This window comes from Pantherophis guttatus, chromosome 1 (genome assembly GCF_059756535.1).
Source record: "Pantherophis guttatus breed Tessera chromosome 1, ASM5975653v1, whole genome shotgun sequence".
In the NCBI taxonomy this organism is placed as follows: Eukaryota; Metazoa; Chordata; class Lepidosauria; order Squamata; family Colubridae; genus Pantherophis; species Pantherophis guttatus.
Genome location: NC_142063.1, coordinates 77396656 through 77410370, shown reverse-complemented (window position 1 = coordinate 77410370; position 13715 = coordinate 77396656). Strand labels below are relative to the sequence as shown.

Below are 13715 nucleotides of genomic sequence, written 5' to 3'. Positions count from 1 at the left end.
CTATGGGACTCTGCATTACTGACCCCGAACATACAGTAGAACACCACTGATTTTTCAGCCCTTTGATGTGATAGTTAAATAACATTTAGAAAAGCCAATCATCATGGGTAGGTCATCTTTCTGGCAACTACCCTCCCTTGCAGGGTTAGATATCTTATTAAAACAGTCCATTCCAAAAGATTTATGAAATTTGAGGAATTCCTCAAAATTCTGGGGAAGTTTCTAGCAGTTTGGGATTGGTCATCATCTCAAAGGTCTTCATATAACTGTGAAACAAATTTAAAAAAACACATCTCATCAACATTTCAAACATGAGTCTAAGGCTATGGCAATTAAAGGACAGTTCAAGCCAGGTGAAAAATTGGCTGAAACAAATTGATAGAAGTTGTGCAGGGAATTTGTAGTAGAGCATGGCCGTAACTATTAAATAGTGGTGAAAATAGTAAATAAAATTTATTTTATTAAGTCCATCATGTCCTTAATAACTATCCACTGTTCCCCACCCCACTTCCAACTACAATAAAGCTTAATGTCATCTCTTGTAACTCACAGAAGACCTGAGTAACACATTGGCTAGATATTTTAAGAATTGACTCTTTATACTAATAAAGAGTTAATTCAAAGACTCAGAGTGCACACATTACTTCAACCCACATTGACATCTGGTGAATTAGTATCTTTCACAAGAAAATTTTACAATATTTTTTCCCAACAATTGTGACATGATATACCCCAAATTATTCACAAAATTCAAGGATTTTTTGAAATACAATTTATCAAAAAAAAAAAATGATAATTTTTAATTGATTGGCATTTTAAAACTTTAACTCCCTTGTTGAAACTTTAATAATACTATTAAGAATATTCCCCCACCATGGAACTGTCAGAGGCATGTCCAACACATATTTTTTTAACATGTCTTCTAATATACTGCATATCCAATCTAGAAAAATAGTTAACTACTTTTGAGATTTGCTGAGTTGTCCCATACAAATATCTAGTTGGAATTAATACAGAGACATCTCTCTTAAATTTGTAATCTAATCTTGAAATTAAATTTATTCTTCACCACATTTATTCTTCCCTATAAATTCACAAGTATTTTCAACTTTCTGTTAGTATTACTGTTAATCTGAATTATACCGTCAATTGTATTAACATATACCTCAAAGGCATTACGGAAAAATTATTCCCAGATATTTAAGTGATTTCAGACAATAAACAAAACCCAAGTTTTTGCATATTAGCAAATGGCAATATATTAGATTACTTTTCAGAAAATAATATTTTAACTATTGGTACCTGTGGGTTTTCTTCTCGTTTTGGCTTGGGAGGTGCAGGAGAGGTAACAGTATGAATTTCTGTTGGTTTCTCCTCTGTTTCTACTTGGGGCTTGACTGTCTGAAATAGAAATAACTGAATATATAATCCTTGATTTAGCATAAAATAAAACAAAAAAAGGCAATGCCTTTTATTAACCAGAATGGCAACAATTATGAAAACTCTTAATTACGTGAAAATATCCCAAATAATACTTAGTTTTTCAGAAGACCATTCCCCCCCTCTTCAAACTCCAACACTTAAGTAAAAGACCTGGGAAGCAGAACTAAAGATGAGTTGGTATTTTAAAGAATGATCTCCCTGAAAAGCTTGCTTAGACACCATTTTGTTAGGAACAGGCACTCTGCACTTCTCTTTGTGCTTTAGTATTAACATGAAATGTGCCTGAAAATTAGTTCAGAGTGGATTTTCCTGAAGTATAGTAGTATATGGCAGAATCCTTTGCATCATAAGTTCCTCCACAATGACACAATAATCACTTTATGACATGGATGTGAAGTCATAAAATATTACCAATTTGTTCCAAGGTGACAAAGATAATTTCAGTACGCTATATGAGCAGTATATGGATATGGATTGGTTTGTATTTAATAGTAAGCCACATTGTGGTTTGTCCCTTTTTGGTTTAATATGCCATATAAACTAATGTGCTATAGATTTTTCAATAAAACATAATTAAAATCTGGTTTATGGTTATGGTGAATATTGGCTATGTCTGAAACATTTGTTTGAACTGTAGTTTATTCTAATGGTTTAGTCTGGCATGACTGTGAAACTACATTGGAAACATTTGGTGCTATTTACTGAATAAGTCAATCATAGTTAAAGATATTAAAAATACAAGTTTCAAGTCTCAGCACTAATAATGGTTCTTTGTTAGTTCAAATTGGAAGGAAACACTAGCCCTTCCCTTCTGCGCAAACCAGAGTACTAATTTGGTATATGCTGATTTTGTGTTCATATTTTACTGTGAATTAATGCACATATATGTTGCATCTTCCTAAAAGAGATAAAAAGTGGATCATTTTCCCCATACATCAATGAAAAAATTTGTCAAGCTTAAAAGCAACTTTTGAGAATTCAAATTAACAGGCTTCAAAATCAGCTTTAAAAAGATGTGTTGCCAGGAAAATGATGACTACTTCTGTTATGTTAGGGCAATGTTCTTTCAACTATCCAGGTTGCAAAGTATTAAACACCTTTGTGTAACCAATGATAAATTAAAGGTTGTTGCAAAATTGCTATCTCATTTTGAAGTCAGATTAATTAGAAATGTTAGCAAAATAATGGAAACATATTTTTGCTGAAAATGAAAATTGTATACTTGGGAAAAACAAAGCAAGCAAATGATAATAGCTCTAATGGACAGACCGACCAAATAACATTCCTCTAGCTATACCTGCTTCTCAACATTTGGTTTGCTGATCTGTAGAGTCTGAGGTCCAGCAAGCCTGGCACCTGGGGCTGCTATAACAATGCTGGTGAGTTGTGCCATTGGAAAAGTTTTGGCTATGGTTGCTGTTTGCCCATTCACAACACGAACTGGGTGTATGGAATTCTGTGTAGAGGGTAAGGAGGTGGGGGTGAACTTTGTGGTCAACATCACAGGCCTCTGAATAAGCTGAGGAGCAGCAAGCATAGGAGGAGGTGGAGCTGGGGCTATAGGTATGTTATTCTGGGCAACTGGTTTTGGTCGAACCTAGAGAGAGAGAGAGACAGAGATATCAGACAATTTCCTACAAACATGACTTAGCAGACTACAGTATTTGTATTACATTGAGATACACATCAGCACAAAGCTACTTAATTTGAAATCTGTCTCAAACTTGGTTGATTCAAATATAATGGCTGTAAATGGTACCAAAAACTGTTCCTTGTCTCTGCATCAGGAATCTTCACATACTTTTTATTCAGACTAAAGGGATAATATTACTTTATAAATTAGCTTGTAAAAAAAAATTAGAGTGGTCGTGTGATTTTTCAAGTCCTGATGTGGTAGCATAGAATATATTGAATTTCCAATGCTGTATTCTTTATGAATATTAACAGTAAGAGGAATTATCTATGCAAAATAAATATAAATTAAATGCAGCTGCATTTATATTAACCCTACATCTCTGGATTAATTGAGAGAATTTATAAGTTATTATTTTAAATGCTGAATCTAACATATTAGGATTTTTTTTTTATATAATCTTGACTTTATGCTTCAGAGATGGAAAACTGGTTCTCTAAAAAGAAGGGAATGGAGCTGAAGGTGACAAATATAACATCACTGAGGTATAAGAATCATTTAATGAAAGAAACAGTATTAGACATCCAAAGCACTGCATATAAGTTGTTATACATATGGCTACCAATTGTGGGATGCAAAATTCAGGACAACCATTACATTGCATCAAAACAATAAGAAAACTCTAGCTTTCTGCTGCAATCTCATGTTCATCTAGATTTCTATATTACCCTTGCACATCTGCCTTCAATAGTTGGAGAATTTATTTCAGAAAATTATTTGCTCAACCAATCTGCCCATGACAAATTGATCCTTTCTAGAAAACAGTAAAAGCAAATTGCACTAATTAAACTACAAACAAACTCATCACAGTGGCAACAACTAGGTGGTGAAGACTTTATTGGTATACATTAGTATAATGAAAAGAAACAAAATTAAAAGCTCATAATAAATACAGAGAAGCATCTGGGTGCAATTGGGTACAGCCCAGCAACCAAAAGTTAATCCCATTCATAGTCTCAGCTAACTTCCTGATTTCCAAGCCTGGGAGAACCGCCAGATCTTAAGGGGTTTTTGAATGCCAGCAAGGTTAGGGACAAAGTGATCTTGGGTGGGAAGGATAGGTTCTGAGCCAGAAAAGGCTATGTTCTGGTCCCACTACATGACATTTTAATTGACAAGGCCTGAAGCATACCTCTCTTGCCAGACCTGATGAAGCGTGTAGAAACAATTGGAACAAAACACTCCCATAAAATGGCAAAAATGGAGCTTTAATATGAAAAGGAACTCATTGGGCAGAATTTATTGCTGGCTACCATGTCTGGACTACAAGAATCCAACTCAACAATAGATTGTACCGGTAGCTACAATGCCAACTCACTGCTGTCATCCAACAATCTGAATGGCACTCCTGGTCATTCAGATTCTTGCAATCTGGATTTGACAGCCCTAATTCTTATTAAATGTGTGAAATATCTAATGTTGTCTTTTTAAAACCTCAAATCAAAGTTATATCTGAGTTGTACACAGTTTGGTTAGTTGCCATCTCTTCTGAACAGACTCACCTGTGGAAGAAAATTTGGACGAGGAGTAAGTCTGGGAGGAGGGATGAACTGTGGCACTTTGATAGGCTGAGGAGCTGTAGCTTGAACCTGCTAAACAACAGGAGTGAGCTCAGGTGGCGATGAAACTAAAGCAGCTTTAAGCAAAGTATAGGTACGATGAATTATTTTAAAGTTATATAATGGTAGCCAATCTTTCCACCATAAACTGATTCTGAAGAATGAAACTGTCTTTTTTACTTAGGAAGTATAAAACTAGCCTTTTTGCTTGTCTCATAAACACATAAACTTATGTTATCATTGTAAGACTGTACCACTCATCTGAATCTTTTGAATTTTTATACATTACAGGTTGCTCTACAATTATTAGAATATAATATCAGTCTTGTTACCCATTCAAATGGTATTTCACAAGACGTTTAACTACATTAAGAACATAAGTATTCATATTCAAAGTATCCCAAACCACTGCTTTGCACAATGAGCTATTTTCTTTATTATCCAGGAACACATAGGAAATAATTTATTATTAGAATACTAAGGTCATAAGTAGATTTACTTACAGCTGCATTTCTGGATTAATTCTCAAATGTTAACATTCAGATGGCTCATATATTTAACAGTGTACTGATAATCACTGTTATATTTCTAATCCAAATTGTATTTGTTTAAATAGCTGACTTCACATTCAAAATTAAATTTTACCTTTTAATAGGTTCCAACTATTTGACATTTTGTCAACTGATCCTTGATCATAATAGTGCTTGTAATTGTTATAGAGTGAAAAAATGCTGGCAAGAACTCATTGTGCAAGGTACCATTTTATGGACCCAATGGGAGTAATATTTAATGAAGTTAAACAAGTCCTGATGGTTTATTTTTTTCACAAGCAACGAAATTGAAAAAAGTAAACTATGTCAGAAGTTATATCATTCAAATAAAGAGTCCCCAAGCATAAACTTTTACAATTAAGATTAAGGAATCTGTGTCCTTTCAGCAAAGAGATTAAGAATCATACAGAAACCATTTAACATCTTATTATTGGAACATATGTTAAGGACACATAATTGTGTAGTACTGTAACAATATTAATCAGCATTGGAATAGTAATTAAAATTGAAAATTTCTAAAATAAGTGTGTTATCTAATTGTAATTTAAGCAAAGCATCAGAATATAAAATATATTCTCAAAGTATATAAATATTACACTCTGTTCTCTAGTATACATAACTTCATATTATATTTATTATGAAAAGTGCTAAGCTACCCAGCTTGCTTACCAATGTGACTGTATTTTTTGCCACTATTTGTACTGCCTCTGTTCCTGGACCGGTGACTTTATTTGTTGTCTGGAGGTTGACAGGCGTGTTCTGTGCATCAGTGCTAAGGACAGTTTTCTGGCTGCTGTTGATGGCAGTCACCATGGCAATTGTAGGTCTTTGACCCACAACAGAGGCAGGCATGGTTGCTGTTGCTTTCAGAACAAGAGGTAGTGTCTTAGTGGTGATCATAGAAGCTGTAGTTACAGTTTTCTAAGAGAAACAGAAAACACATTTTTTCTGGAAGACTGCACCACCCACTGAGAAAAAAAATATTATTGAGAACTGTGAGGAAATATAAGCAATACAGTACAATGGGGAAATTATGGAAAATTTAAACACTGTTATCCTTCTCCTGGAATCAATACATTTATTAATACTTGTAGCAAATCTCATATACACATGACAACTAATCATACAGAAATACTAGGTCATGATTTGATCAGAGTTGATGAAATATGCACAACAGTAATCAAGTTTCTGTATGCATCCTTCAATGTTTGCCTTTTAGCTCTTTGGAATAGGTCCTTCCCATATCTCTAGACTTTTGGAAAGGCGTGTCTTTTCTTAACCATTTATATTAGTAATATCCAGAATGTTCAGTGCACAAGCTATCCTGTACATGGAACAGGTAGAACTGGGTGGTCCATGTTTGGAACATAACATAGATATTTTATCCAGACCTGGACCCAGAACTTATGTGTTCCAGACATAGGGCCTCTAGAATAAGAGACAAAATGGAAAAATAAAGCCATCAGTGTGTGTAGCTAAGCAGAGATAAAGATAAGGAAGGTGATGGGAACATCCAGAGAGAGTTGGATAGCTGGGCTAGTTGAGTATCCCATTCTTGAATTTAAGTTTGGCAATGACAGGTACAGGGAAAGAGGAAATGGGAAGGCCAAGTGAGGGACAAATGGCTCAGTCATATAGGATGACAGAAGCTGCAGGGACGGAAAGCTATGGGAGAAGGAGCAAAAAGTGGAATGGACCAGTCACTTATGCTGTGCTCAAATATAAAATGGTAGCAGGGAGATGTGCTGTGAAAATCCCTGGGCAAACTAGTACCTAGGCCATGAGGAGAAAGGAAGAGAGGGGTGAGCTGTGTCAGTCTTGCTCTATTCCTAGAACTTTCTGGCCTATTCTGGAAAATATCCAGGAATAACCAAAATGTTGCACATTTCTAGTTATTCTAGAGTGTGATGTGCCTAGGACAGTCCATCCAAGCATTCATGACACATAATTTCTAATTTTGTGCAAACCTGTACTTTATGTGCTTAATGCAACAAATATAGGTGTGAATATGTATATGGAAATGTCCCTGTATCTGTAGAATGTCATAAAACTGTATTTGTTTTGAACCAATTTTTGCTTCAAATACACAAATGTTAATAGGTGAAATTCAGTCCGAACAAGAAATTCCCCCAAATTAAAAGATCATTATTATATATGATTTTTGGAAACTCCCAGTCATTGACAATTGAAAAGCAATAGCAAATATCATATGGGAATTTTCACTGGCAAAGTATTTTTATTTTAGCTAAATAATACTTCTAAATAAGTATCTAGTATTAGATTTATTGCTGCAGTATGATATTTTCAGTTGGGATAAGATTATTTTATCAGAGGGAAGTATACCCTCTGTTAAAGTTCTGAAGTTCGCAGATAGTTCAACGATCATTGACCTCATTTGAGATGGTGATGAGTCTGCACATAGATGGAAGGTTGAACAACCAGCCCTACAGTGCAGCCGTTAACAATCTGGGGCTAAATATGCTTAAAACTGTGAAGATGATAGTGGATTTTAGGAGGAACCCTTCTATTTTAACCCCTTCACATGTTATGCTACAATTAACTAGAACTGGGATCTTCCAGATTTCTCCACCAATGCATGCATAGAAATCCATGACTTTGCACTACAGTGAAATTTTGCTTTTCTCTAGAACAGGTGCACATTTTTTGATATAGTATTCACATCAGATGTACCAGATTCCACTTAATATGCTTAATCTGATTTGTATAATTTAAATTATGTGTTCTTAATTAGCTACATCACAACATTAATTATAAGTGGACCCTAGAGAGTAATGTCCAAATGTAAGGAATCATTCCTTCCAAGAATTCAAAAAAGAAAATACTATTGGTGTTTTGCTAGCAAGGTTTTGCTAGCAATTATTTCAGATTATGAATTAACACTTTAACTTCAGCAAACTATGAATTTTCAGTATGGTCACAGTACCATACAAATATTTTACAAATATTGTAATTTGTTACTGCTAGTAGTTCCTTCTAACTCCTTTTAATAATTGTGCACATATTAAAAATCCTTTAAAATTCTTTGCTAAGGCTACACCATACAAAGTAGCTTCATAATGTTGTGAAAGAACTGATTTAATTCTTCAAAATGATTAGACCTGAAAATTTAAAGAATAATTTGAGAAGTCCTGTGATTTATCAGAATTAAGTGTATATGCAATTTAGATAACAATTTTATTTTTTGGATTTTGATTAATTTAGTTTTTCTCTTATTAAACGAATAGGTTTATAAGTTTAAGGCTTTTAAAGAAGGTTAGCAACTGAATAATAAAAGAAAAAATGTAGCAATTTTAAGGCAATTTCACTAGAGGGCTCTTTGGTTTTAAATATCTTGTTTCAGGAGCATATTAGCTGAAAGTTAAACTATAAAACAGAATAAAGTTATTACAATTATAATCTTTTAATAGTCACAGTTTTTAATTCTAGCTAATATAAATTATTCAGCTAATATAAATTATAAGATTATTCAAAATGAACTTAATAAAACTTCTATAGTATTTATGTTTACTTAATGTCAATTACTTTCAACAGCACATTAATCAAAACAGTCATATGAGCATCAGATAAATCTGCAATTAAAATTTCAAACCTGAAGTCGGTCTAACCAGTTAAATATCTACTTCACGGTAAAGGATTTCGAGAATTAAAATAGAACTAAAATTAAGTAATATTTTTTTCTTGGTTTACCAAGAGTGTACATATAATTTGACTATTTTTTCCAGTAATTTAATGGGACACTGATATGCTGTAATCAAAGGAATAATTACCATAAATTCAAGTCCTGCCTTAGCCATGAAAGCCAATTGGGTGATTTTGGGCCAGTCACTTTCTTTCAGTGCAACCCACCTCACAAGGTTGTTGTTGTGAGGAAAATGGAGAAGGAAGTTATGTTTGATATGTTTGCTGCCTTGAGTTGATAATAATAAAGGCAGGATATGAATAAATAAAAATATTTTATTTTTTCTTATACTCAAGTTGGCCAACAGTCAAGAACAGTCTTTCTGTTTTACTAATGACAATGATAATTCATCAGATATCAGAGTCTGAAACAGGGATTTTTTATATGCAAATGAACCTTTATTATAAGTAGCAGAATAAATAAAGTTACACAGCTGAATGGGACAACTCACTGCAGCAGGGTCGCCGCTGGGTTGCCCCATCCAGCTCACCATGGGCAACTCGCCACAGGACAACTCACTGTGGGAAAATGCTAGAGGTGAGGGGAATCTCCTCCTCCTCCCTCCCTCCCTCCCTCTCTCTCTCCTTGATCTGACTTACTGCCCCCACCAATATCCCCTGAATTCTGTGGCAGAAACTCCTCTGCATCGAAGTGTGACTCTTTCCCAATGTTGTGGCTCCGTTGCCTGAGCCTGGGCTATCGAAAGATGCAGACTCTGAGAGTGAGGGGGAGGAGTTGGCAAGGCCTCCCTCTCCAGGACCCTCCTCTCTGGCAATGCCTCCGGAGGACACTGAAGGCCAAACGATAGGCTCAGAGCCAAGCACGTCCCCGCAGCCATAGGTGGACAGCAACGAGGAAAATAAGCGCTGGCTGGACGCTCGCCAGAGGCACAGGGAGAAGCGTGCGCAGCAGAGGGGAAGGCGTGCCAGAGATTAGCTGAGTCACTGGACCACACCCCACAGGATATAAAAGGCAGTGTGGTGGCCATTCGGACTCTGTGACGGACAAAGCTAATCTCTGGCGAGGCACTTTGCACCTTCGGACGCAACACCTATTTGCTGTGGATTTAATTACAAACTGGACTATTCAAACTGTGTGTATTTTTGTCTGTGTTATCGGAGTAAACGTTCTTGGCAGGCAGCCACGGAGTTGCTGCCAAGTTCCTTATCACTGACGTTGAGTGTTTGAAGAGTTTATTTAACCCTCGGCTGGTTGGGTGTGTGCGTGGTACAGGGACAGAACACCCAAGTGATCTTTTTTCTGGTGGGGGGAAGTCCCTCTTTCCCTCTCTGCTTTGTCCTCCCCGATTTTTCCCCCCAGCCTGAGCTATGGAGGAGGAGGAGGAGGAGGAGGAGGAGGAGGAGGAGGAGGAGGAGGAGGAGGAGGAGGAGGAGGAGGAGGAGGGGGGAAAGTTTCCCTCACCTCCTGCATTCTCCCATGGGGAGAATGGGGAGTTGTTCTGTGGCAAGTTGTCCCACAGTGAGGTGGCTGGGATGAAGAGACAGCAGCGAGCTAGCAGCAGAGAGCAAGCGGTTGCAAGTTGTCCTAAACCCATTACATATAGGACTACTGATATTTGCAGCTGTACTCCCTTACTCTGCTTACTACTACTTGCAATACATCAGAGCCATTGGGGGGGAAAATGCAACTTCTTTGAGGTTCAATTTGTTGCCTTTTACCATGACTACTTAGAGAACAAAATAATTTTTAGTCAAGCATTGTCTTTAGTATTCTTAATTCTTGTTATTTTGATAGGAATAGAGAATATTAATCCAAAACTACTTTGTACCATTACACTTTCATTATAATGTATTATTTTTACCAAGTTCTTTCGTTCCAGGGTACATATACTGGTACTACTTGAGGATAGAAATGCATATACTTCCTGTTGACATATTCTTCTCAACTTTTATCACACAATGAATTGCAAAAAATAATAATAATAATAATGAAAAATCTTAATTTACTTTATCTAGTTCATAAACCTGCCTTCACCAATTTGACCAGAATTCTTTCATAAAAGTTGTCCTAGTCTTATTGTAATAAATATTAGATATTCTTCCAAAACTGAATTTCATGAGAAGAAAACACTTGTCTTTATTGCCTACATAAAATTGGTGTCAGAGTATGCAGTGAGAAAATGTAATCCTCAATTTGAGAAGTTAGAAAATAGGAAATGTGTCAACATTTTATTAAAAATGAACTTAAAGGTCAAAATTATTACATTATCTCCACCATTTAGACACACAATCTTTTATTGGGCAAGACAAAAGAAACTGCTTTCAGATATGCTATTTATAGTCACTTTTGGAGAAAATGTTTCTCCACCATTTATGAATGGCAATTAACATCATTTAACCTATAAACGGTAGAGGTTCTCCTGACCAATAGCAACAAGAAGCTTTTTCATGCAGAGGTTACTTTTTGCAACAGCAGTTGTAAGATTGATGGGTAACTACTTTATATATTTTAGATTTATTAGAAAATATATGGTTGATTGTACATTGATATATTATTCTGCATATACATCTTTATTTACAGACAATTAATTATACACTATTTCTGTAGTTTAATTGCCATTCACTGAAATAAATAACCTGAACTGATCAAAGATCTTGAAATAGATCCCTGGATATCATCTGAAATAAACCAAATAGAAACAAGGTGAGCATTAGTCAAGAGTAGAGAGGAAAATGGCAAAGACAGGAAGTAAGTACCTTTGTTTTTACTTAAAAGATTTCTGATAGCATTACCCGATCCTATAAACATTCACTCACTCCCATTCAGATCAAAATGATTTATTTTATAGTAAATGCTTGCTAGTTGTTACCTAAATTAACATTGATTTTATACAGTGATGAATTTCAGCCTAAGAAACAGCTTCCCAAAATCACAGTAACTAATTCAAACCCTTTACCTGTGATCCAAGCAGGTTTGGAGAGGGTGCAGTGGTCTGCTGCTGTGGCTGCTGCTGCTGCTGCTGCTGTAGAGGCTGTGATGTTTGTATTTTATTTTCTGTCTGTGCCAATGGCTGTATTTGAAACTTACTATCAGGCTGTTCCTGCTTTACCATTAAATTCTTTCGGAGTTGTTCAACTACTCTTTTCTAGCAAGAGAATACAAACAAAAATAGTATCATATACTTTTTGCATTACAGTAAAATACATTTCAAGATTTTTTTTCAAAAACAAATAGAAATAATGTAACATTATAAGATGAACTTTGTTTTAAGGTTCTATTTTAAAAAGTCAGTTTTGTATTATTATTAACAAAATATGAATTTTGTTAACGAGTTTTAAGTTCCAGTTCATTTTAATTACTATTACGTGTGTGTGTGTGTGTATTTATATCTGATTATATTACCACTGTTTATTTTTATCACTGTTTGTTAAACTCACTATAAGCTATAAAACATTTGATTAAATAAATTTCATATTAAATAAAAATAAAGAAAGCAAATTCATTTTTGACAATTGCTAATGCTGTCAAACCAGCAAATTTAAACAAGGATAACATATCACTAAAATCAGAAATTGTGGACAATTCAATGAAGACGCCCCTCCCCCAGGAACTATTGCTCTTTAACAGCTCAGACAAAAATGTGGAGCCGAATGAGGGCATTCATCATTCAAACCTTTCACAAACTTTTATAACAAATCAGTTAAGTGTTATAAGCAACAACAATCTTGGGTTATCATAATATCTAATTCCTGCATATGGGAGTTCTGCGTATTGCTAATATAACAGAATGTTCTTCCCCAGTTTGGGTGAACCTCCAATCCTATAATCAAAATTGTTCATGGTGTTCCTGATCTTTATTCCACCAAGCCTTTTCCACATGCATAGGAGTGGTGCATGTTTTAGACTGCATCACATTTTCTGGAGTTCAATTATTTCTGTCCTTTTTAAGCTTGAAGAATATATTTTAAAAAATTATCATTAAAATATCCACTGATTTTGTTAGCCCCTTATCCATACATGCCTATGTAGGTCATTTCTGGTATTCTGATATAAATTACAGTTCTATAATTTATTTCATACAATTTATTTTTTGTTTATCTGATGGTAATACTTTGTTTAATTATCTTACAGTAATTCTTATAAGACAATAGACACATGGCAATTTTTAGAGCCGGGCATTTATTTTTATCAACTAAAGTTCTAAATGTATTTGCTCAGAGATCAGGACAATGAAGTTCCATTTCTTTATTTAGGCATTCAAATACTGATGCATTATTTACTGTTTCTTTCTGAAGTACAAAATGATGTGTCAGCAAGTGTAGGCAAGAACAGAAGGATCATTTGCAGGAAGCAGAATACCATAAGGAAAATAACAGAACAGAAGCCAATTATACATGCCAAACTATTACTCTAATTATTCACAGTAGAAGAATATATGTTAGTTTATCTGGATAGAGAACGGTATTCAAGAGATGCTAGGCTTGAACATTCCCAAGCTAGGTTGCAATAAAAAGAATAAATCAATCAGAAGAGAAGGTAGGAAGAGCAAAAGTATGCTGTTTCAATTTTACAATTCTTCCTGGCCTTCTTCCTCAAGAAACTTGTGGATAAAAAACAGGGATGAAATTTCTCTAAGCTTTCGAAGTTTTTTGAAAGTAGGCTTTACCTACAATGTGTGAGAAAAAGGATGTTGCTCTGCATTGCTCTTTTTGTCTTCTGTGGAAAACTTTGGCAAAATACACTCCCTACTGCCTTCCATTTATAAAAGACCAGATACACAAAGGCAAAAGTTGAGTTTATTTTAATTA

At 34.9% G+C, this 13715-nt stretch overlaps 1 protein-coding gene across 23 annotated transcripts in view; it reads right to left on the bottom strand.

The window, feature by feature from the left end:
* The window catches only part of PHF21A (PHD finger protein 21A), a 158205-nt gene that overhangs the window by 20735 nt on the left and 123755 nt on the right, over nt 1-13715 (bottom strand). For 12 of the 23 annotated variants that reach the window (XM_087876644.1, XM_034417437.3, XM_034417443.3 and 9 more), the window contains 5 exons: nt 11864-12052; nt 5916-6167; nt 4639-4728; nt 2741-3040; nt 1303-1401 (listed from right to left, as the gene is read on the bottom strand). In XM_087876644.1, the coding sequence (XP_087732770.1) occupies nt 1303-1401; nt 2741-3040; nt 4639-4728; nt 5916-6167; nt 11864-12052 (930 nt within the window). The remainder of the gene's footprint in view (nt 1-1302; nt 1402-2740; nt 3041-4638; nt 4729-5915; nt 6168-11863; nt 12053-13715) is intronic. The other 11 variants (XM_087876720.1, XM_087876661.1, XM_034417444.3 and 8 more) reach the window with 1 other exon arrangement.